General features: G+C 39.5%; 1 protein-coding gene across 4 annotated transcripts in view; it reads left to right on the top strand.

Annotated features, from left to right (window-relative positions):
* HIPK3 (homeodomain interacting protein kinase 3) overlaps window positions 1–24,709 on the top strand; it is a 67,295-nt gene that overhangs the window by 16,713 nt on the left and 25,873 nt on the right. For all 4 annotated transcript variants that reach the window (XM_080931401.1, XM_080931400.1, XM_080931399.1 and 1 more), the window contains one exon: window positions 4,118–5,216. In XM_080931401.1, coding sequence (XP_080787527.1) covers window positions 4,120–5,216 — 1,097 coding nt within the window. In that variant the 5' untranslated portion in view covers window positions 4,118–4,119. The remainder of the gene's footprint in view (window positions 1–4,117; window positions 5,217–24,709) is intronic.

Below are 24,709 nucleotides of genomic sequence, written 5' to 3'. Positions count from 1 at the left end.
ATGCAATTCTTGAATCCCAGCACCATGGAGGGGCAGGGGTAGGTGGCTCTCTATCAATTCAAGCCAAGTTTGATATACATAGCAAACAGCAACAACAACAACCCCCAATAGAACCAACTCTGGTGTCCATCTAATAATAGATGAATAAAATGTCATACATACCATTTAATCTTACAAAAGAAGAAAATCTGGTTACATGTTAAACACGGATAAATCTTGACATTATCTAAACCATAAAATAGCAAATGTAAGTCCATTTATGAGGTTTATTTTGAAGTCAAATTCATAGAACAGAAAAAACTCTGGCAACCATGGGAGTCATGAGATGAGAGGATAGGGAATTCTTGTTTTAATGATCAGTTTCAATGGCAAAAGAGGGCTTGTGTTAGGATGGAGGTGTAATCAAATATAATATAGTATAATATAATATAATAATATAATCAAATACAATATAATATATATAATATAAAAATAATATATATAACATAGTTTTCAAGAAGGGAGATATTTTAAAATTGATTTGCACAAGTGGAAGGAAACTGAATACGGAAGGAGACTGTTGATGCTTATATTTGTCTTGTTATTTATTTAGCTCCTTTACCCATAAGGCATAGGTAAGTTTGACAGAAAATGTTTCAGAAATTTTATATTAGCTAAGAAACAGTTTGTTAGCAAAGCATTTCTGCCTTGGTTCCTGCTTTGCTCAGTAGACCCTGCATTGTGTGTAAGAAGAGACCAGGAGAACATGTCTTACTAATGACTCACAATGGCTGTCATTGAAGTTCTTGTTGCTTTTATTACTGGTTGCTTGTTACACAAGGTAGGATTCCTATAGAATTTCAGGTTAACTATAAGATTAGGGTAAAACCTATGCCTATTTATTTTGGTCTGCTACCACAAGTTTGTAAAAAACACACATTTTTGCTCATTCAGTAGGCTGGAGAGTCCCAAGGTACAGCCAGATGCAGGATTTGTTGAAAGCTTGCTCTCTCTCTAAAGAGAGCACCTAGCTGTGACTTCATATGTTGTAGAGGGGCAGTCAAGTTACTTGAGTCCCTATTTATGAAAGGAAACACTCACAGTCTAATTAACCAAAGCGCCTTTTGTATTTTTGAGATAGGGTCTCACTCTGTAGCACAGGCTGCCCTTGAACTCAGGCCAATCTCCCTGCCTCAGTTCCCCAGCTTCTAGGATTACACTTGGTGGGGAGAGATGGTTTCAATGTACATTTTTGACAGTGCTCTTTCTCTGTGTAGCCCTAGTTGTCTAGGAACTTGCTGTGTAGAGCAGGTTGTCCTAACTCAAAGGTCACCTGACTCTACCCTCCCTTCCCCCTCAATGCTGGGATTAAAGGCACATGTCACTACACCTGTTTCAATGTACAAATTTTGAGAGTCTATAAACATAAGTATTCAGAACAAAGTACCTGAGATGAGAGCTGGATGTGGTTGTACATAGAATTCTTCACTTGGTCCTAAGGCAGGAGGATTGCTATTAGTTTTTAGCTAGCCACAACTACAAACAAAAAATATTCTGAAGTGAGTAAGCCTGAGAAAAGCTTAATGGGTGCTCCTGTAGGAGCCTTTACGGTGCGCCTACAGTTGTGGGTAGCTGCCACTGTCAAAGACCTCATTCCTAAGTCTACTGATTAGAACAAATGGCAAAGACGTGAAGAATATAGCTTCAGAGTGCAGCCTAGTTTACATTACAAGGAAAAAATGAGGCATAGTTTGTACAAAAACAATGTTTTGGATTCTGTAGTGTTCAGTAACTTCATCAGCAATCTGTATTAAGTGATTTTCATATTTGTCAGTTTGGATCTATGGGTATGGATTATGTAAATGTTTTAAAGATTGGGAGTATCATAGGAGAGAGTTAACATTGTGATTAGACAGCCTTACAAAAACGATAACATCTGGGTTTGCTTTGTCTAGGAAGAGTTCTCAATTTGGTTTATTTTGATAAATTAGCTGGGTGTTTTAATCCCAGAACTAGGGAGGAGAGTCTTTTTGAACTTTGGTTTTCTTGTTTTAATTTTTGTTTGTCTTTGTGTGTGCATGCATGATGTCTCTCTCTGTCTCTCTGTGTGTGTGCACGTACAGTTTTGTGGTACTCTCTATCTAGCTTCTGTAGGTTCTGGGTATTGAGTTCAGGTTGTGCAGCAAATGCCTTTATTCACTGGACTTGAGTGAATGATCATGAGAGCAAATTGGAAAGATATCAGTATCATTAAGCCAAATATTATAAAGTATTCAGTAAGCAGTTGCATCGGTTATAGCTCTTGTTAATTTTTTTTTAAAGATTTATTTATTTGGCATATACGAGTACACTGTAGCTGTCTTCAGACACACCAGAAGGGAGCATCGGATCCCGTTACAGATGGTTGTGAGCCACCATGTGGTTGCTGGGAATTGAACCCAGGACCTCTGGAAGAGCAGAGTACATGCTCATGTGAGTCAGAGGAGGATGTAAGTGTCCTGAGGTATCACTCTTCTTACTCCTTCACTCTTGGGGCTTCTAGTTTCAGTTCAGTGGGCTGGCCAGCAGGTCCTAGCCATTCTCTAAAGGCCAGGCTCTTTACATGAGTGTTTGGATTGAACTCAGGTTCTCATGCTTGCAAACAAGTGCTTTACTCAATAAGTCATCTCTTTGGCCTACTAAAAATGTTTTGAAGTTAGTAGAACCATCCAAAATTTATTGAACATCAACTTTACATCCTAGACACTTTGATTCAGATCTCATGTGAAAGACATGTGTATACTGACAGCTACAGTGCAGTGATTGATTGATTAAAGGAGAAGAGTGGTGAGTTACTTTGCATCTCAATGCCTAGCTCTTCTTGGAGGTGTGTGGTATGAGAACATGAGCCAGAAAGTACTGCATTATTTGGCCGGCTCTTAGAGTTTGCAGTATGCTCAAGGGTAGATGCCGAGGATATAACTAAAGAGAACCTGTGGGGCTTTTTGCAAGGAAAGAGCATGGACTAGTAATGAATGCCTTTGTCAAATGATGATTTTGATTTGTGTTGTATGTTATATGTTAGACTAAATGGTTGGAGATAGATTAAGTAACTATGTAATGTGTTTTACACCATGGAACTAAGGATTGTGTGTATATGGATTAGCAGTTGTATTGTATATTGCATGAATTCTAAGTTCATGAAAAATAAGGTCATAGGGAGGAAAGTTGGCTGTGCCAGTAACATGCTAAATCTCCCTTTGTATCTCTTACACTGGAGTCAGATACTTTATAAAACCATTATATACTTGATGGCTATGTAGATGGAGTAAGAATAAAGTCCATGAAAAGTCATTTAATGTTTGGGAACTTAGGCAGGATGAAGGGGACTGGATAGAAAGCCATTAAGCTGTCTTTGTAGTGTAATGAATGCCCTTTAAGATCAAAGGGTATTTGGCAAGTACAATATAGGATCCGAGCTGTTCTTGAAAAAGGTCCTTTTAAATTAGTCCCTGTAGGTAATACATGTGTAACATGCATAGCTGTTTCTTCCCAATTATAAACTGTTGGCTAGTTCATAATTTTATGTGTATGGGGTATATGTATCAGAATGTACACATAAAAGTCCATAGCAAGATGTCAGGTTTCTCCTACTATTCCCTGCTTTGTTCCTGTGAGGCTAAATGTGGAGCTCCCATTTGTTGGTGAGGCTGGAAGCCAGCAGGCCTCAGTAATCCTTAGTTCTCAGTACTGGAGTCACAGGGATGCGAGGGACCACAGCCAGCTCTTCCAGGTTGCTGGGCGGTGAACACTGGTCCTGATGCAAGTGCTCCTACTGCTGAACTGCCTCTCTGGCTGCTGGTTCATAAATTATATTTTGATAAGAGAATATTTTTGCCACATGTGCCACTTGATTAGAGTTGAACTTTTCCTTTCATAGGGAAATGGTTAGCAGTTTCTGCTGCACACTAAGTATTTCTCTAGATGACTGATCTTATCTCCTCCTGGGGGAAAATCCTAATGGAATTTAAAAATTACCTTTTTAGCATATTATGAATTTGACCCTATGGTTTAAAGTTGAGGGGAAAACTTGTTTTTTTTTTTTTTGTTTTTGTTTTTGTTTTTTGTTGTTGTTAATATTTCCCTTCTTCTTTTGCAGGTATGGCCTCACAAGTCTTGGTCTACCCACCATATGTTTATCAAACTCAGTCAAGTGCCTTTTGTAGTGTGAAGAAACTCAAAGTAGAGCCAAGCGGTTGTGTTTTCCAGGAAAGAACCTATCCTCAGATCCATGTGAATGGTAGAAACTTTGGAGGTTCTCATTCTTCCACGAAGGGTAGCGCTTTCCAGACAAAGATACCATTCACTAAACCTCGAGGACACAGCTTCTCGTTGCAGGCAGGTGCCATTGTTGTCAAAGACACTGCCGGTGCTACAAAGGTCATAGCAGCTCAGGCGCAGCAGGCTGGATTGGAGGCACCTCGGGCTGTGGTGTGGAGAAACAGGTTACATTTCCTAGAAGGTTCCCAGCGATGCGGGTTAAAGCGCAAGAGTGAGGAGCTGGATAATCACAGCGGCGCGATGCAGATTGTCGATGAACTGTCCATACTTCCTGCAATGTTGCAAACCAACATGGGAAACCCAGTGACAGTTGTGACGGCGACCACCGGATCGAAACAGAACTGTACCAGTGGGGAGGGCGACTATCAGTTAGTGCAGCACGAAGTCTTGTGCTCTGTGAAAAACACATATGAAGTCCTGGATTTTCTTGGGCGAGGCACTTTTGGTCAGGTTGTTAAATGCTGGAAGAGAGGGACAAATGAAATTGTAGCCATTAAAATTTTGAAGAATCACCCTTCGTATGCACGTCAAGGGCAGATAGAAGTGAGCATCTTAGCAAGGCTCAGCACTGAGAACGCTGATGAGTATAACTTTGTGAGAGCCTATGAGTGCTTTCAGCACCGCAACCATACCTGCCTGGTCTTCGAGATGCTGGAGCAGAACCTGTATGACTTCCTGAAACAGAATAAGTTCAGTCCCCTGCCCCTGAAGGTGATCCGGCCCGTTCTTCAGCAAGTGGCCACTGCACTGAAGAAATTAAAAAGTCTTGGTTTAATTCATGCTGACCTTAAACCAGAGAATATTATGTTGGTGGATCCTGTTCGACAGCCATACAGGGTTAAAGTGATAGACTTTGGATCGGCCAGTCATGTATCAAAGACTGTTTGCTCAACGTATCTACAATCTCGGTACTACAGGTAGGCAGCAAATACCGTTTGGCTACCTAACAAACACTGAGTTTCTGCTAAGTGAAATTTGATAACATTTATGTGATGGGAGAGACTGCTTCTTCAGTTAAATAAGGAAATCAATACGATCTATTTATGTTTGAGTTTGTAAAATGATGTGAAAAATCCAGGCATAAAGTTGCTTTAAGGACAACAGAAATCTCTACTAGTTCTATGCTGATGATAGCTCTCTTTTTGGTTTTTTGAGACAGGGTTTCTCTGTGTAGCCCTGGCAGTCTTGGAGACCAGGCTGGTCTCAGACTCAGATCTGCCTGCTTCTGCCTCCCTGAGGGCCGCCACCACCTGGAGATATCTGGTTATTTTCATTATTAATGGAAGATAGGAAAGAATGATGCACACATATGACATACAGGTCTTTTAAATGTTGGGAAGTGTTTTGAAAGTAGTTTCTGTATATTTCTTGAAGCATTCCCGTGCTTGGGAGAAGTAATTTTTAATCTTTAAAGTGTTTTACATTTATACATTTATTAGTTTTTTACATTTATTTATTTTACACTTATTTATCATTCATGTGCTTGTGTGTGTATATGCGTATGTATGCATGCGTGTGTGTGCTCACCCATGTGTGTCTGAGTGTGTGTACATACATGCCATGGTGGACATGTGGGAGTCTGGTTTCTTCCAGGCCATCAGGCTTTGTGGCAAATGCCTTTACCTACTGAGCCATCTCTCTGGTCCTGCAGGAGTAATTTAATAAAGACACAATCTCATATAATAATATTTAGACACATTTGGAGTTCAAACCATTGCTCTGATAAATGATGTTAAGATTTACTTGTATGTACACAGCTGCAGTGAAGTCTTCAGTGTATATGCCATGAGTAATGATATCTTAGTGTTGGCACTGTGTGGAAAAAATTGAAGACAGGAATAATTTCTGTGCAGCTACTGACAGGTTCCATTGTCAAGACTTAGTGTAACGCTAGTCTTAGTGCTGTAGTCTCAGTTGCAGAATACGTCGTTTGTGTTTCAGCGTGGATGCTGAGCTATTTGTGGTGTGCTCTAGAGTGCCATGTTCTGCACAGTGGGGGCAGGTACAGGAGCAGTACTGGCACAAGAGCACTTGTTCATAGCCACTAAATAGATAGGATGCAGGTTGTGGTCAGAGGTCGTAAAGTTTGACCCAACGGGGGTAGCTGTGTTGTGGTATCACTACTTTTGCTTATTCTGATTAGCCTTCTGTAAACATGCTGTAATACCTTGCACAGATAAGAAGTCAGTCAGCTTCTACAGAAACCAACTCTGTATGCCTAGCTATTAGTAGGATATCAAAAGGAATCCCATGTTTATGTAACTTAGTCATAATTAAGTTTATTGGCATAAGCATTAGGAATTAAAAATGCAGTCTGATTTATTGTTAGTATATTTTAGATTGTATTATTTCTAGTATTACAGTTGCTGAATACCATTTTTAGATGTGAGATTTGGAGTTACACATCTTTAATCCATACTGGGGAGGCAGGAGCAGATGGGTGCCTGAGTTACAGGCCAGCCAAGGCTACACAGTGAAACTTTGTTTCAACACACACACACACCCCAAAAATCAAACCCCAAATGGCATTAAAAGCATCTTTTCAATAGATGAAGGATGAATTTCTGTTGCAGCAGGATAGCATATCTTAGCTATTTTCATAGTTTTAGATTTACTTGATCTTCTTTTCTCCTAACTACTCCTTTCTTTTTCTAGTTTATTGAAATGTAAGACTCAACTTTAGCTAATTTTTCCCCCCTGTGGAAAAAAAGACTTAGAAATCTTGAAAGACTAGTGCATTCCCTACTCCTGTCCTTTCTGTCACAGACTGGGCTGAGAGCGTTCAGTAGCCAGCTAGTGTATTATATAAACTCCAGCTCCAGCTGCTTGCCCTATATTTAGTTCACTCGTTAGTAAGTGACTTCATTATATTTGGGTCCTGCACTGTTTCCATGTCAGAGTCTTTGCTATGTGATATCTAGCCTCCTTTTTATGACTAGAGTGTTTGGGAGGAGAGTCTAAAGAAACATTTAATATTTGAGAATGAATTTCTGTTGGTATACTAAATGTTTCAAAAGAGAATTATTTAAAAGGAATCTAAAATGCTAAATGTTTTTTGACTCTGTTTTCTAGCATTAGGCCTTGGCATAAACATTAGCCTTTGTGTTGAGATTAGAAGAAAATTCCAAATAATTGCTAAGTATAACTTCTATTCTGTTCATTTATGAGTTCAAGTTAATATTTACCTGGCTTTCAGAAGCTGTACAGAGCTAAGATTAATCACAGGTTCTATGTGTTTTAAAAAAACAAAACCCGAAGTTTGTTTTCACTAAATAAAAGCTTATGTTTATGTTTTGTATGATTATTCATTCATGAAGTACTGAAAAAGGACTTGATGGCAGTTACATATAAGAGGTAGAAAAGTTAGTAAATATTAGGACAGATTGGAACAAATGCAGTAGTTCTTACTTAAGTGTTATACTGACTGGTATATTTTCCCATGAAATGATAGCTAGCTATTACTACTTTAGTTTAAAATCTTCACATAATTTTTGGAACCCTGCTGCTTCTGTCTTAGCTTATGATAGGGTTACTTAGAAATTGTATTATACTTGATTTTTCTGTTTAAAAGATTCTGTGTGATTAAATAATAGTATAATAAATATTTTAAGATGCCTATAATATAGGTATATCCTAGCACTGAAGGTAAAGGATTGGTTTAGACAGAGATTCCTGTGTTGCCCGTTTAAACTCTGCAACACAAATGTAGTAGGGATATCTTAAAATAGACAGGGGTAGTGGCCAGAGATTGTGGACGACTATAGATGGTGAGGCTGTCTAGCTCCTGCAGTGATGGAAGCCAGGGTACATGCTAAGGGCATTGATTTGCTCAAGGTCAGCATGTTCTAAATTCAGCAGCCTGAGTGTGGTTTCTGTCAGGAGCACATAGGGCTTTTGAATGTGGAAAGCCTTAATAGAGGAAGGTGCTGTATTATGAGGTGTGCTGGCAATATTCAGGTCATGACCTTCTTCTTCTTTTTTTTTTTTTAATATAGAATTTTAGCCTGTGGGTCTCAGCTATTTCAGAGCAGAGACAGGAAAATGGGCTTGCAGCATGTACGGAGAAAAGTGGGAGAACTTAATAGAACGCACATTTTTCTTTTATACTTTTTTCAATTTTAATTTCTTTTAGTTTGAACTAGTTTTAGATATATAAAATACTAACATTTTCCCCTCTTAGTTTTCCTACACAGTTTTTGTACACACACACACACACACACACACACACACACACACACACACTCACACACACACACTCACACACACCTCTCTCTCATACAATTTCAGATACAGAACTCCTTTACTCCTAAATGATCCATTGTTCATTTCCTAGGTTACAAGGATATTTTGGGGCCAGCAAGATAGCTCAGTAGGTAGGTACTTGCCAGCCTGAGTTCAAAACCCTAGACTCAGGGAAAGGCTGAAGGGACTAGACTCCTGAAAGTTGTCCTTTGCCTGACATACGCATGCCCACTAACACATCATTATTTGTGTACTACTAATAATAACAATAAGAATGATTTATAGACATTCCTTGTATAACCTTATAGTTTTCAAAATGACTTTACTTGAATATAGATTTTGATGAACTCATTTCACCAATTTAAAAACTAATTTGTTCTTGTGTTTGGGCATGCATATGTGTGATAGAGAGCACAGAGGCCAGCTTTCAGAGGGTGGTCACTGTCTTCTACCAAGGTGAGGTTAATTTTTGTTAATTCTCTTGCTGCACTGCCTGCTCCAGGCCTGCTGGCCCCAGAGCTTCCTAGCCATTCTCTCATCCCAGCCTCTCTTGTGCACATCTTTTTAGATTGCTCAGTGGAAGAAAACCCCTTTAAACTTGTCCCCAGCCTCTGTGCTATGAGCTCAGCCTTCCTTAAGTGCTTGCTTTCTGGCACAAGATGTTCTGGCTTGTTTTGTACTCAAGTCCCAGGATTGCCTTTCTTTGGAGGTCCCTCCACCCTCCCCCCCTCCGTTCTTTCTTTTTTAAGATAGTTTTTCTTGTAGTCCTGGCTGTAACTGGAATTAGCTCTGTAAACCAGGCTGGCCTCAAACCCACAGACATCTACCTCCCCTTGTCTCAATAATTGCTGGAATTAAAGATATTCCCTCTTTTTTAAAAAAGTGCGGGGAGGAGGGAACTTTTTAAAAAAAATTTGTTAATGGTTATTTAGCAAATAAGATCTGTATGCTAATACAAGTGTACCAATTGTTATGAGAGTGTTGGTGCTTTCTCAGCCTTCTCATGCTAAAACTAGAAGATACAGGCTGGAGAGATGGCTCAGGGGTTAAGAGCACTGCCTGCTCTTCCAGAGGTCCTGAGTTCAATTCCCAGCAACCACATGGTGACTCACAACCATCTGTAATGGGATCCGATGCCCTCTTCTGGTGTGTCTGACAACAACGGTCTGCTCATATACATAAAATAAATAAATCTTTAAAAAAAAACCAGAAGATACATGGCATGTATCCATGTTCTACATATCTAAAGGTTTATACAGTAAAGCTGTGAATACATACTGGTACATCTATCTGACGATGTAATTCTGGCTCTCCTGGATGTCATTATGAATCCCCTGCCTCTGGAATGCTGGGATTAAAGGCATAAACTACTGTACCCATCTTGGTTACTATTTAAAGCTTTAGAATTATAAGCAGACATATTTTATATTAGGGATTTTCTACCCACCTAATGGGTAGCTATTTTGATAGCTTTAAAAGAGTCTTATATAGCCCAGGCTGGGTTTTGCCTTACTATGTAACTGAAGCTTAAACTTAAACCAGCTGCCTCTATCTCTTGAGCACTGAGATTGGAGACATGCTCCTCTACCTTGCCCAGCTAATTTTAGACCTGCTGATTGATAATACCTGCTTTGAACTTGGGAGGCATGGCTAGTAGGTGAGGGTTGTATTATGTAATAGTCTAGGCATCTTTCTGTACCATTACTATCTTGCTGGCCTCAAATGTGATACTTCTGAAATCTACAGGTTGGAATTATTTTTTATAAATTTTTTTTCAATATATGTTCTACCCTGGACACCCTTGGTCAGCATTGTCCCTGTGTGTTGGGAAGATAAACCCAAAGACTACATGTGTAGACTCCATTGCCTTCTTGAACTCACATTTTTAATATTTACTTATTTTTTAATTAATGAATTTTTCTGGTTTTACTTTTTTGAGGCAGGGTTTCTCTGTGTAGCCTTGGCTGTCCTGGAACTACCTCTGTAGACCAGGCTGGCCAAATGCACAGAGATCTGCCAGCCTCTGCTGGGATCACAAGAGCTAGAATTAAAGGTGATACCAAAGCAGAGCTAGTGAGGATTTCTTGTTTAGATTTTTATTTATATGACTTAATGTGTATGGATGGTTGCTTGCGTGCATGTATGTGCACTGGGGTTACACTTGGTTGCATGCTACCATTTGGGTGATGGGAAGTGAGCCTATGTTTTTTTGTAAGAGCACATGCTCTTAGCCACGGAGCCTTCTCTCCATCGCTTTTGTGCTAATATTTTAATAAGATTATTTGCTTTTTTAAATTTAGTTTTTTGAGACTTGTTTTTGCTATGTAACCAAAGTTGGCCTTAAACTCAGTGGTCCTCCTGCCTTAGTACCTTAGTGCTATGATTACAAAGTGCTACCATGACCAGTACGGAAATTATGATTAATTTCTATTACTATTCACTCCATGTATTTGTTTATTGGGTCCATGCTGTGCCACAGTGTGAGTGTGAAGGTCAGAGGACAACTTGTAGGTGCTGGTTCTTCCACATGTGGGTCTTAGGGATTGTCAGCCTTGGCACCAGGCACCTTTGTTCATCAACCACCTCATGAGTCTCCTAAAACTATTTTATTCTGGGAAAGATTTCTCATTTTTTTTTTTTTTAACCTGATGTGAAAATAGATAGGTACCATCCAACCTTCATGGTATCAAATGCAGTCACATTGTTGTAACAGGTCTTCAGGGCATTTTCATTTTGCACATCTCAGATGCGTTCTTTGGACAGAACCCCCATTATCTCAATTCCTAATAACCACTGCTCCATCTCATCCTGGCACTCAGACCCCCTGAAAGCTCATCTGAGTAGCTGCGGTGAACATGGTGGTGCAACTAACTCCTTGAAGTTCATCCTTTAGCTGCTGGGCTCATACTATGATTCTGTTTTGAATTTTTTGAGGATCCTCTATGTTTCCATAACATTTCACAGTTTTAATCAGTATATATCAACTTTTCCACATTCCTACTGGTTCTTTTTTTTTTTTTTTTCACTCTTTAAAAACACTTTTAAAATTATTATTTTATGCTTTGGGTGTTTAGCTTGCATGCATATTTGTGTACCCGGTGTGTACTTGGTGTCAAGGAGGCCGAAAGAGGATTGAATTGCTTGGAGCTGGAGTTAGAGGTGGCTGTGAGTGGGCCACCATGTCGGTGCATGGAATGGAACCAGGGTCCTCTGGAAGAGCAGGTAGTACTCTTGTCTGCTGAGCCGGCTCTCCAGACCCCGTTCTTCTATTCTGATAGCTGTGAATTGGATTGGCTGGGGTTGGATTTTCTGAGGAAAGTGATGCTTAGCATATTTGTGAATTTGTGGGTTCTTTGCTTCTAGGCATCTTTCATTGTTAAGTGTTCTCTTCTAATAAGCAGAAATTGAACACATTCTGAGGTCATTCATATAACACAAGTGTGTTTGCTTACCATAAGAATACTGGCAAGTGAGCAGATTCAGTATATATATATTTTTTTTTCTAAAAATACTGAAGTGTTGGAATCTAGAACATTATTTGTACCTTGCTTACTTAGAGTACTGTCCTTGGGGACTGTGCCAAGGAAAATATTTCAGACACTATCTCTTAGTATTGTACCTATGGGACTAAAAGCCATAGAAAAAAGGAGAATGAATCATTATCCTGAATAATGGTCTTTTGAAAGGAGCATTTGAATTAATGTTGATATGAGTATGTAATATTGAGTATGAGATTTTTCTTTAGATGAAACAAAAAATCTTTCCCATGTAATCTTCCCCCATATTGTATGTTCATGCTTCATTATTCACACTTAATTTTTATATGACAGTTTTTTTTTTGCAAATGATTCAAAAAGATATAGTAACCAGAAGAGGAGGAAAAGAGAAGAAAGATGAATAAATAATAAGATGAATTGGTGCAGGATCAGGAGACTGGAAACTCTGAATTTTAATTTCTGTCTTTGACTTTCTAAATGAGGAGGCTACTGAACTGTACACTTCTACATAGGCAAGTGAAGGGAACTATGTTGCCCTTTGGATTAGTGTATAAAGCTTTACTGTCTAAATGCTCAATGGTAGTACTACTTAGGCTATGTCAAGCATTTTTTGAAGCTTCATGACAATTGTTTAGTTCTGCACATGGTAGCTATAAAATACAGAATAAGCAAAGTACCCTGTAAGCTAGATTGATTAGTCAAGTTCTCTCAGGCTTGAAAGGCTGTATGCTAAAGTTATGTGTACCCCTTATAGTCAGTCATAGGTTAAAAAGAAGACTTTCATGACGGCCTTTTAAATTCAGGTTGATGAGCATCCCGTAGGTGGTCTGCAGCACTGTTAGAAAGTACACCTAGCCTTAGATTTACAGTGGCAGTGGACTGTGTGAGGATGTGGGTTAGTCGCCTGTCTTACACCTGAACGTATATGATATGCCTATTAATTTCTCTGTCTTCAGCATCTTTCCATGGCTGGAATTTAGTTCCCCAATTGTCATTAACAAGTGTGTTACCATGGAAGAGTGCCAGTTCTGTGCTGGTGAATAATTTAGGTGTCAGCTGGTAAGGTGAGATTGTATTACTTAGACAGACTCCAATATGTGCGAAAGTTTGATGTTAAATAGAGAAAAAAGAAGACTTTTGTGAAAACCCTTACAAAATTGTATATATTTCTTTAAAATTAAAAAGTTATTTCACTTAATATTTTTAAATTACAAAATGTTTTAAAAAAGATTTTCCTTAAAAATTCTGTGTTAGTGTCAGGGTGTGTGCATATGAATGCAGGTGCTTGCACAGAGCAGAGATATGAGGTCTGAGAGCCAGCATTTATAGGTGGGCCTTGAGCTAGGAGTTGGGGACTGAACTGTCAGTCAGGTCTTCTGCAAGAAGAGCAGGAAGCACTCTGAACTGCTAAGCCATCTCTTTAGCCACATGATAAAATTTTAAAGCTAATAAGAATGTAACAAATAGGAACAGTTTCTCCCTTTATATTGTGGTTTAATTTTTTAATTTTATAGAACATGTTTTATTCATTTAAAGCAATCCTATTATGGATATAATTTTCAGATAATGTCAGGAAGCCTGCTTGTGTAAATCTGCATCTCAGGTATATTTGCATATTTTTATGAGAGATTTTTAAGGTAGTCAGTATGTACTGAGTATTTTGCTGAAGGATATTATATCACTCCTGTTGCAGTGTTTATAATCCATAACATGAAGGTGGTCTTTTGGGATTTAAGATTTATTTATTTTATGCATATGAGCACACCATGGCTGTCTTCAGACACACCAGAAAAGGGCATTGTATCCCATTACAGATGGTTGTTAGCCAACATGTGGTTGTTGGGAATTGAACTCAGGACCTCTGGAAGTGCAGCCAGTGCTCTTAACCCCTGAGCCACCTCCAGCCCTCTTTCCTCACAAGGTATTTTCATATGAGTATGTTCAATAGACAAACTCATAAAATTTGAAATGGTTTAGCCACGTTTTACAATATTAAAAGTACAGATATGTTTTATGTGTCTTGTGTAGGTACTTTTTTTAAATGTGGGGGAATAAGAATATAAAATGAAATAATGACATTTCTTGACTGCTTTGTCCTCATCACTATGCTAAAGAGTTTACTATTACCTCTGGTCCTTGGGGTAGCAAAAAAAAAAAAAAAGGGATGGTGACATCATCTGCATTTTATGGTCAGGAAGTTGAGATTCAGATTTGTTGAACAATAATGATGGAGTGTTGGGATTAAAGGTGTGTCTCACCACACTCATCTTAGAATCAATTCTTTGATGTCTCTTTTCCCCACTGTTTATGTAGTCGCTATGTGACTGGATCCTGTTGATTTAACTCTATATTCCTGCATGTAATTTTGCCACACCTTTCTCTGTGTCTTGTTTTTGTTCTGGTCTGGACCTCTGCATCATAATTTTTTCTTTAAATCTAAAATACACAGAGTTAGATTTATTTTATGAATGTCTTAGGATTTCTGTTGCTAAAGTGCTAAAAAGGACAAGAGAGATGGTTCAATGGTGAAGAGCACTGACTGCTCTTCCAGAGGTCCCGAGTTCAAATCCCAGCAACCACATGGTGGCTCACAACCATCTGTAATGGGATCCAATGCCCTCTTCTGGTGTATCTGAAGATAGCTACAGTGTACTTTTATACAATAAATAAATGAATCTTTTTAAAAAAGTGCTTAATTTTGTTTTACACTTCCACATCACAGTCCCATCACTGAGGGAAGGCAGGACAGGAACTCAAGGCAGGAACTTGGAGGCAGGCATTGATGGTGAGGCTGTGGAGGAGTGCTGCTGCTTATTGGCTTGTTCTTTATGGCTTGCTCATAGAGGCTCAAAGAGGGCATGTAACTCATGGAGCTAGAGTTACAGATGATTGTGAGCCACCCCGTGTGAACACAGATCCTCTGGAAGAGCAAGAAGGCTCTTAACCACCTAATCTCTCTAGTCCCTCTCCAGCCACCTTTGATAGTGCACAAAATTATTTGTTTTAACAAAGTGTAGTTTTTTTTTTTTTTTTTTTTTTTTTTTGTTGTCCATGCTTGGGGCTTAAGATTTAAGAAACATGTCAAATTTAGGGTTATAAAGGAATGTAACTATATTCAGTAATGTGTTAATATTGTGTTTTAATAATTTATTGTCTTAGGTCATAAGGAATTAAATATCTTGTTTTTAGACAAGGGTGGAATTTAAGTTTAGAAACAGAACAAAAGCATAGCATTTATGTGCCTAAGTAAGTACAGGAAATTATGTTACTATAATAATTGACATGCTTATGGTTCTGATTCTTTCTTTACTCACTGTGTCACCTATAGCAAGTTACTTCCTTTCTGAGCCTCAGTTTACTCACTGAAAATGTTAATAGCTACTTCAAAGGATGTTGTGAAGATGGATACATAATGCAGGTCAAGCACTAATGTGTTGGGACACTGCATGCACTTTATACAGAGGAGCTACAGAGAAGCGGGAGGTTTGCAGGAGTGGCAGTGCTGTGATGACAGGGAGTCTCCCATGCTTATAGAAATGGTGGCTTACTTCTGACACCTGCACTGCTGCAGTTCTCCAGAGCCAAATCGGTGGTGTAATGTAGCTGAATCTGTGTGAACTAATGGCTGTTACCTATCTATTGATTTGAGACAGGGTCTTGTTAGCCTTATCTGGCCTGGGAATCGTTGTGTGTACCCCAGGAGGTCTTGAACTCAGTCCATTTTCTTCAGTGCCTTGATCTCCTAAGTACTTGAGTGTAGGTGTGCAATGTCTGTCTGTCCTGGATTAATGCACCCAGTGTTCCCTTTTCCCTTTTTATGTTTATTTCTATGTGAATCGATGTTTTGTGCATGCGTGTCTGTGCAGCATGTCCGTACAGTATCCTTGGAGGCCAGAAAAGGATGTCAGATTCTCTGACACTGGAGGTCCAGGCAGTTGTTTGTGGCAGTGTGGGTGCTGAGAATGAAACCAAGGTCCTTTCAAGAATAATAAGTGTTCTCAATTACAGGCCCCCCCCCCCCCCCCCGCACTCTGCATTCATGGATTTTTGCTTTTTGTTTTTTTTGTTTAAATTGGAGCAGAAGATTAATGTGTAGCACACCAATAGTAAGCTTGTAGCTTGATGAGTTTTATAATGTGAGTGTTCCATAAAACTACACGTCATGTTTATTAACAGGCTACATACTCTTTCTACTTTAGGAGTAACTTTTATCTGTGGGTTTTTTGTTTGTTTGTTTGTTTTTGTCTGTTTTTGTTTTTTTTGAGACAGGATTTTCCTTTGTAGCTCTGTAGACCAGGCTAGCCTTGAACTCAGAGATTGCCTGCCTCTGCCTCTTGAGTGCTGGGATTACAGGTGTGTGCCACCATGTCCTGTATACTTGAACATTTTTGTTGTTTTGTTTTGTTTTTTAATATAGGGTTTCTCTGTGTAGCCCTGGTTATCCTGGACTGGCTTTAAACTCACAGAGATCCACCTTCCAAGTGCTGGGATTAAAGGTATATGCCACCACCTCCTGACACACTTGAGTTTTTAAAAAACAATGTTTTTAAAGTTTATTTTGATTGCTTGTCTTATGAGTATTGGGTTTAACCTGCATGTATATACGTGTATCATGTGGAGGTCAGAGGAGAACATTAGCTCTCCTGGAACTAGTTATGATGGATGTTTATGAGCCACCAAATGAGTACTGAGAACTGAATCTAGGTCGTATGCAGGAACAACACGTGTTCTTAATCACTGACCCCTCTCTCCAACCCCTTGAATTTGTGTGTTTTTAAAAAAAATAGGTTGGAATTTTCTGGTGAAAGTCTACTTAATTGTTTTATCTGTCTACTTAAATGTTTGAGAGTGCCTGTTTTATAATCTCAGTGGCTCAGTGACTGTAGGAGGCTTCTGTTGTTCTCCCTCTGGACTTTGGCACTGAGTTGTGATTTCTACCTGACTGAGAGTGTTGTGTGTTAGTGCTGGACTGTGGGCATGACAAGTTCCTGACCTGTGCTGTTTGTTTAGCTGGTAGTGTCTGACACTGTGTAGTAGGTATGAACTAATTTAAATTCTTTGTAATGACAGGAGCCGAGTCATTGCCTCAGCTACATTAGTCACATCTGAAGTGGCCAACATGTCCAGGTGCACGGTAGAGACAGTGTTTGTTTTGGACATCTGTTGGATAGACTTTGTGATAGTTTTTCCTCGAGTGACTTTAGTTTTAGCATAGAAGGCGAATTGTGGTGTTATTTCGAGGCCCGCTGGTCTTTTTGTTTACTCTTTGTCATTTTTTTAAACCTTTTTGTGTTTTTGAAAAGCCCAGACTAGGACCCCTCTTCCCTAACAGTCTTAAGGGTAGGTAGTCAGTGACAGAGTTGCGGGTTCTAGGCCACTGCTTTCTGTTTATCCTTTATGCCTTGCTATTAGTTAGCAACTGTTAGAACATGAGATGGGTTACTGCTAAGGTTAGATCTAGCTCCATCTTTGTAGTTGGTTGTAGGATCCCAGCTGCTGTAGTGAGAGGCAGGCCTGTAAACAGATCCACAGGTGCCTGGTTCTTGGAGAATGACAGGTGCCATTCTCACGTTATCAGAGAAGCTTCCAGGCCTGGTTGCCAGAGTCAGAGACAGTAGAAAGATCCCAGTGGCAACACATCCTCCTCTTACAATGAGGACACCTTAATTAGCTGTGCTTCTCCTCTTTCCTTGTCCCACCCCAGGCCTCAGAGGTGCAGTGCCTTTCCTGGAATTCCCTCCTCTTCTTGCCACCTAAGAATCAGGGACTGTCTGGCTGCAGGTTCTTGCTGTGAAACTTTCCCTCTTGCTCCCAGATGTCTAAAGAAGGGATCCCCAAGTTTGCCTCATTGCCCTGAGCTCCTTAGAGCTCCACCAAGTGGCTTGCTATATTCCTGACTGTATTTTAACATTAATATTTTAAATGCCCAAAATATTTCTATTTCCTTGAGTTTGTTTTTGACAGTCCTGCTATGTAGTCCTGGCTTTCCTGGGATTCACTGTGTAGACCAGGCTAAGCTCGAACTCAGATTCCTTTGCCTTTGTCTCTTGAATGTTGTTGTAACACCACCATACCCACCAATAAGTTTTCTAATTAAACTTCTTACCCAAAAGGATAGTTTATCGTAGTATCTCATTTGAACTCAAAACTCAACAATTATCTCATGAAAATGTGGTTTCAATTCAATGATATTTTCTTTTTATACTGGGATTTGCTTCTTCAAATTTGTGTCTTTTCTGCTTTAAGTTACTTTCCATAGACTTTTAAAATAGATTTTGTTTTTTAGAGTAGTTTAGTTTCCTAGCAAGCTATGTAAGAGACAGAGTTCCCATGGATGCCTGCCTTCACACACAGTTGACTTCACACACCCTGCCTTCATGGACATACACACCTCCTTTTCCTGGAGCCCACCAGTACAAATGGTGACCTTACATACAGATTACCACTCCAAGTCTGTAAACCAGGCTGTTCGTAGATTACTTAGCTTTATAATTGGGTCTTCTTATTTCCTTTACGCGGAGTATCATTCACAGTGGTGACAGTTTTGTTTTTGTTTTTTTTTAAATCTCAGGGAAGTAGTGGTTTTAGTAGGAAATCATGTATGATGGTCATGTTTTAGAGGTTTGCTTTCAGGTTTCCTTAAATCCCATAGTCTGGATTTAGGAGTTGCTTAATGTAGCTACCTATTTTTTGGTTACAGAGTCTGAGAATTTAATTTAAAACACTGAAGTAAAATGTATTTTGAGGAGCATTGTATCAAGTTGGATATTTGGTATTCATTGAGGGCTCCTTATGTTTTATTTGTTATCACCATGTGTGCATATGTTATATGTGGGGTGTGCACATTTACCCTGGCTCAGGTGTGGTGCTCAGAAGGCAGCCTTCAGAGCAGGTCATTTTCTCTACTGCTTACCAGGCTTGCAAGTACTTTTATCAGCTGAGCCATGTGCTGGCCTGGTGAATATTTCTTCTAGGGAGCCTTAAGGACCGTCTAGTCTTTTTTTAGAGACAAAACACAGTTATATTGTCTTAATTGTTTGTAGAGAGTTCACTTTATTCCTTGACAGGTTTATGCTAAAGTTTTTTTTTTTTTTGTGTGTGTGCTATTTTTAATAAACATAGAGGCAGTCACTCTAGTACTCTTAATATTAGATGTGTTTTTGACCGAGGAAATTAATAATATGCCACTGGTACTTGGTTTTGTTGTTATGGTCTGTAAAGGCAAGTGTATCCCTGTCATATGTTGTAGAGAGGACAGGCACTCCTTATGAACCGTTCTGGTAGCTGATATCTACATTGATTGTGGAGAGGGCTTGTGTGACTGTGGTACTCCATGGGAAGTGGGCAGGAACCAGCCTCAAGCAGAAAGGGACATAGGTGCCAGCAAGACACTAAGAAGTCCAGCCTTGACCCATTCCTAACAGTCTTCTGCAGAAACACAGATTCTGTCCTGTGACACTAATGTGTCCCCATAGACCAGCATCAGTCTTTTCATAGGTGGTGTCTGGCTACCTTCCCACTAACCTTTTTACATTGGGAGTTGTATGTTCAGTGCGTGAACCTTAGGGTACAAGGTATATGCAACACACAGTATCCCTCATTTGTAAATGAATTCAGGATAGTGAAATGTCTAATTTGCTTAAGCCTAGAGATAGTAACTAAAGAACTTATTTGCTCTAAATTGCCTGTACTGCCTATAGAACTCATTCTGTTCAGACAGGCCTTGAACTTGGGTTTCTCCTGCTTTAGTCACCTGAGTAGCTAGTATTATTAGTTCTGTGACATTGGGGCAGATTTTATCTAGATGATTCATGTATCTATGTCTTTATTTATCTGCCTGTCTGCCTGGCTATCTATATCTATCTATCACTTATTATTTATTTATCCTTTTGAGACAGTGTATAGTCTGGCTGTTCTGAAACTCACTATGTAGATGAGGCTGGCCTCAATGCCTCTGTCTCTGCTGGGATAAAAGGAGTGTTCATGTATGCAGATTACATTCAATCCCCTTGCTTCTGCCATATGGGCTCAGGGGATTGAACTCAGATTGTCAGGCTTGAGTACAAATATTTTTACCTGCTGAGCCTTCTTGCTGGCCCTAGGCCTGGTTCCCTCCCCTCCCCTCCCCTTTCCTCCCCCTCCTTCCCTTCCTCTCTTTTCTGTCTTTCTTTTGTTTGTTTGCCCCTCTCCCCGAAACAGTCCCACTATAAACTCTAGCTGTCTTGGAACTCACTGTATAGATGTGTCTGGTCTTGGACTCAGATCCACTTGCCTCTGCCTCCTAAGTGCTAGGATCAAAGTCTTGTGTCACCACACCAGGCCCCCCAAGAGGCCTTGTTTTTAGGAAGTAAATGATGCATTCGGAGTTAAAGGGCATATTATCTGCAACTTGAATCTCATCAAGGTTCTCAAGCAGTATTGTATGTGTGTAAAATAGCAATGATAGGCGTACACATAGGATGATGTGTTAATGTTTCAGGAATTTGACTCAGGGTATAATCTGAATACTGTCTTGCCTTTTTATAATATTATGCAAATTTAAACACTTTAAATTATTTTGTAATTATGTGTATGTGTGTAAGAAGGTCAGAGGAATTTTGGATCCCCTAGAGTTAGCTTTAGAGGTTCTTGTGAGCTTCTGATGTGGGTGCTGGGAATGGAATTCTTTACTCTTCAGGACAAGTGCATGCTCTTAACTCCTGAGCCATCTCTATAGAACAAAGGTTTTTGAGCCAGGAATTGTGGCTCGTGCCTGTAGTTCTAGCACTTAGGTGTCTAAATGTGAGGAGTGCAGTGAGTTCTAAAACTGGAGAGAAGAGTGGGGAGGAAGGAAGAAAATGTTTTAACATAGATTATAACATAGATTGGGACACAAGCGGTAAGTGGGAGAAAGAAGGGCCCACTTAGAAACAGGAGAGTTTAACCAGTCAAAAGGATCAAAGGCATCCTTACTGTGTGTTGGCTACAACAAAGTCAAGACATGGTTGTCTGTTAGCAATGTTTCTGGTCTTTCTTGTGAGCTAGGAAGAGTGAGACTTTAAAGGTTACATCATACAGCTTTACAAATTTGAATACGTTTGTTTTTTTGTTGAGACAAAGTTTCAGTGTATAGTTCTTGCTGTCCTAGGACTGACTATATAGACCAGACTGTTCTCGAACTCAGATCCATGTGCTTCTACCCTCCAAGTGCTGGGGTTAAAGGGATTTGCCAGTATACCTGGCCCATTTTAGCATTATTATTTAAAATTTATCACTAAGACAGGGAGTAAAAACAAAAAAATGAATATTGTTTCTTTATGGCATGTTTTGTGTTGAAATTATCTCAGCCTTTGAGAGACTTCATCTAGACTGAGTTGAGAGGCTTTTCCCCATACATGTCTTTTTTCCTGTTTTTCTACTCTGCTGCAGTGAATATAGTATCTGAGAGGTGTGACTTCCTGTAAAAGTCTCATAGTCTTTAGTAATGGTAGGAATTACCTTAATATGCACTGGTTAAAAGAATGGAGTTTCACATCTGAGTTCCACTTGCTGTTCTTACTGCTGCAGGGTCCTGCCAAGGGATGTATGTACTCTAGCACCTGCTTCTTCATTTGTGTGACCAGTACTTTCTAAAATACTTAGCAGGGCTATAAGACACTTAGAGCCTGACTCATACTATTATATTTAGAACATACTGCTGTTTCTGTTATTGTATATATATATATATATTTTTTTTTAGAGACAAGAATCTCATATCCCAATTTGGCTTTAGTCCCAGGTGTGGAAGGTGACTGTCCTGATCCCTTGTCTTCATCTCCAGAATGCTGGGATTAGGAGAGAGTCCACTATACCTGCTTCTGCAGTTTTGAGGATTAACTCAGGGCTTTGTTTTGAATGTATTAAATAGATTCCCAGCTCTAGTTACTCTTGTAATTATATGCTCTTTAAATAATTTACATGGAGTGAAAAATAGGAAGGTGATGTGTTGAGAAGAGAAAGGATTTGCCTGGAGGTGGGGTGGGGCTAAAGAGGAAAGAGGAACATGAACCAAGTATGTTTTGTGAGTGTGTGTGCATGTGCATGCACATGAAATTATTAAAAAAAAATCAGAGAATTGATGATTGGTTTAGGAAAATAGAAATATTCTGTCAAATTCATAAAGGTGCTCTTAAGTAACTGGGTTACTCACATGAAGGTGGGCTGACTCCTGAGTACTTGTACCCCTAGTAAACTTATGGGGTAGGTGTGCTGGTAGCAGCACTCGGGAGGCAGAGGTAGGCATATCTCTGAGTTCCAGGCCAGCCTGCTCTACAGATTGACCTAGAGTTACAGGAATACACAAAGAAATTTTGTCTCACAAACAAAAACAAAAACAAACAAACAACAACAACAAACAAAACACCAAGACAAAATAAAAAACCCAAAACAACAGTAACAATAAAGACAAAGAAAAAAACCACATTCATATTTCTAAGAGTACTATTACTATGTTATGAAAGACTGATTGAAATCTCAGGGAAGGGTCTGTTGAACATGCTTCCACCCTTGACCTAGAGGGAAAGTTAAAAACCTGATCTTAGCTGTATCACTCCATTCATGAATACGACACATGCCATGGTCTCCTGTCCATTACTGTAGCTACTCTTGTCCATGATGTAAACAGAAATGTCAACTATAGGAAACTATATCATGGTTCTCTTTATTCCCTTTTCTATATTCTTTTTCTTTTGCTGGATGTAGAAAGTTACAGGCTAGTTAATCATAAAAGGCTGAGGTAGGTAGTCCTTAAAATATGAACCTATTTTTTTTCCTTTTTTTTTTTGCCTTGCCCCTCACCCCCACCCCCCGGCTGAGGACCGAACCCCAGGGCCTCATGCTTGCTAGGCCAGCGCTCTACCACTGAGCTAAATCCCTAACCACTATGGATCTATTTTCAGAAAAATATTTTTTAATTCAGTTAATATTTTCATTTTCTAAAATACAATGAAAGTATATAAGAAGAGCCACTAAAAACTTCTGGGCCAGTGCTTAGGGTTTTTTTAGTTTGGTTTTTTAAATATTTCTGAGCCAGTTTTGACTCATTTTAATTTGAGGTTGGTATGATGAGAGAAAGAAGGGTAGGAATGAGTTTTTTAAACCTGAGCACTAGCCCGAGGGATCACTTCCTGTTGGGCAGCTCTCAGCGGCCTGTGCCTCCAGCTCTAGGGCAGTCTAGAATCTTTGGCCTCCTCAAACACATGCACACATGTACATAGTCACACACAGGCATACACACAATTAAAAACAAATCCTGCAGTTCTCCTTCATTCATAGCAAACCACTTTAAAACTTGCCCCAAAACAAAGCTGCTACTTTAGGCCACCTTCACTGCCACACTCCCTGATCCAGACCAACAGCTTCTTGTCAGCTTCTGTCCTTGTTTTTTCCCACCTGAGTCAAGATAGCAGGATTAGAGAGTATGGAGGGAAAGTGGAATAATATGGTCAGTTCTGGATCCATTTTGATGCTAATTAGTGAGATTTGCTAATAATGAGGAAAGTGGAAGAGAAGGAGTAAATTTGACTTTCCTGGCTGGGGGACTGAGAAACCAAAGAAGGGTGGAGAGTGGGAGTGGCAGGAGGAGATAAGAACTTTCTTCAGTTTGTTCCCTCTGTGGTGCCTAATGGAAGTGAGGCAGGTGTGGCTAGATAAATGGTGTACTTTAGCTCCACCCCTTGCCCTGTTCCCTGCTGCTCTCCCCTCCCTCCCATGTTGTCCCCTTTGTTTGCCCCTCCTTCTCTTTTTCTGTTGGATATCAAACCTGGACTTTGCACATGCTAAGTGCTCTATCTCTGAGCTAAGTTAGTACTCAATCCATCATTTAAAAAAGTTGCCAAGAATTGTGCTAAAAACTGTATGGTATTGGTACAGAGATAGGCACGTGGATCAATGGAATAGGATAGAAGATCCATAAATGAGCCCTCACATATGGTCACTTGATTTTTGACAAGGAGCTATAAACATTCAATGGAAAAAGGACAGCCTATTCAACAAATGGTGTCGGTCCAACTGGCACTCAGAATGCAGAAGAATGAAAATAGACCCTTTCTTATCTCCTCGTACAAAGTTCAAGCGCAAGTGAATCAAAGATCTCCACATTTAAACCAGGTACACTGAAACTATTAGAAGAGAAAGTAGGGAAAACCTTAGAACACATAGGCACAGAAGAAAATTTCCTGAACAGAACACCAATGGCTCGGGCTCTAAGGTCAAATATCAACAAATGAAACTTAATGAGATTGTAAAGTTTCTGTAAAGCTAAGGACACTGTCAAGAAAACAAAACGGCAGCTAACAGATTGGGAAAAGATCTTTACCAACCCCACGTCTGATAGAGGCCTAATATCCAAGGTATACAAAGAACTCAAAAAGCTAGATACAAGAGAATCAAACAACCCTATTAAAAAATAGGGTACAGAGCTAAACAAAAAGTTCTCAATTGAGGAATACTGAATGGCCGAGAAGCATCTAAGGAAGTGCTCGACATCCTTAGTCATCAGGGAAATGCAAATTAAAACAATCCTGAGATTCCACCTCACACCAGTCAGAATGGCTAGGATCAAAAATTCAGATGACAACAGATGCTGGCGAGAATGTGGAGAAAGAGGAACACTTCTCCACTGTTGGTGGGGTTGTAAACTGGAAATCAGTCTG

This window comes from Micromys minutus (genome assembly GCF_963924665.1).
Source record: "Micromys minutus genome assembly, chromosome: 17".
NCBI classification, from domain to species: domain Eukaryota; kingdom Metazoa; phylum Chordata; class Mammalia; order Rodentia; family Muridae; genus Micromys; species Micromys minutus.
The sequence above is the reverse complement of the archived record's forward strand: the minus strand, read 5'-3'. Positions and strand labels throughout refer to the sequence as shown.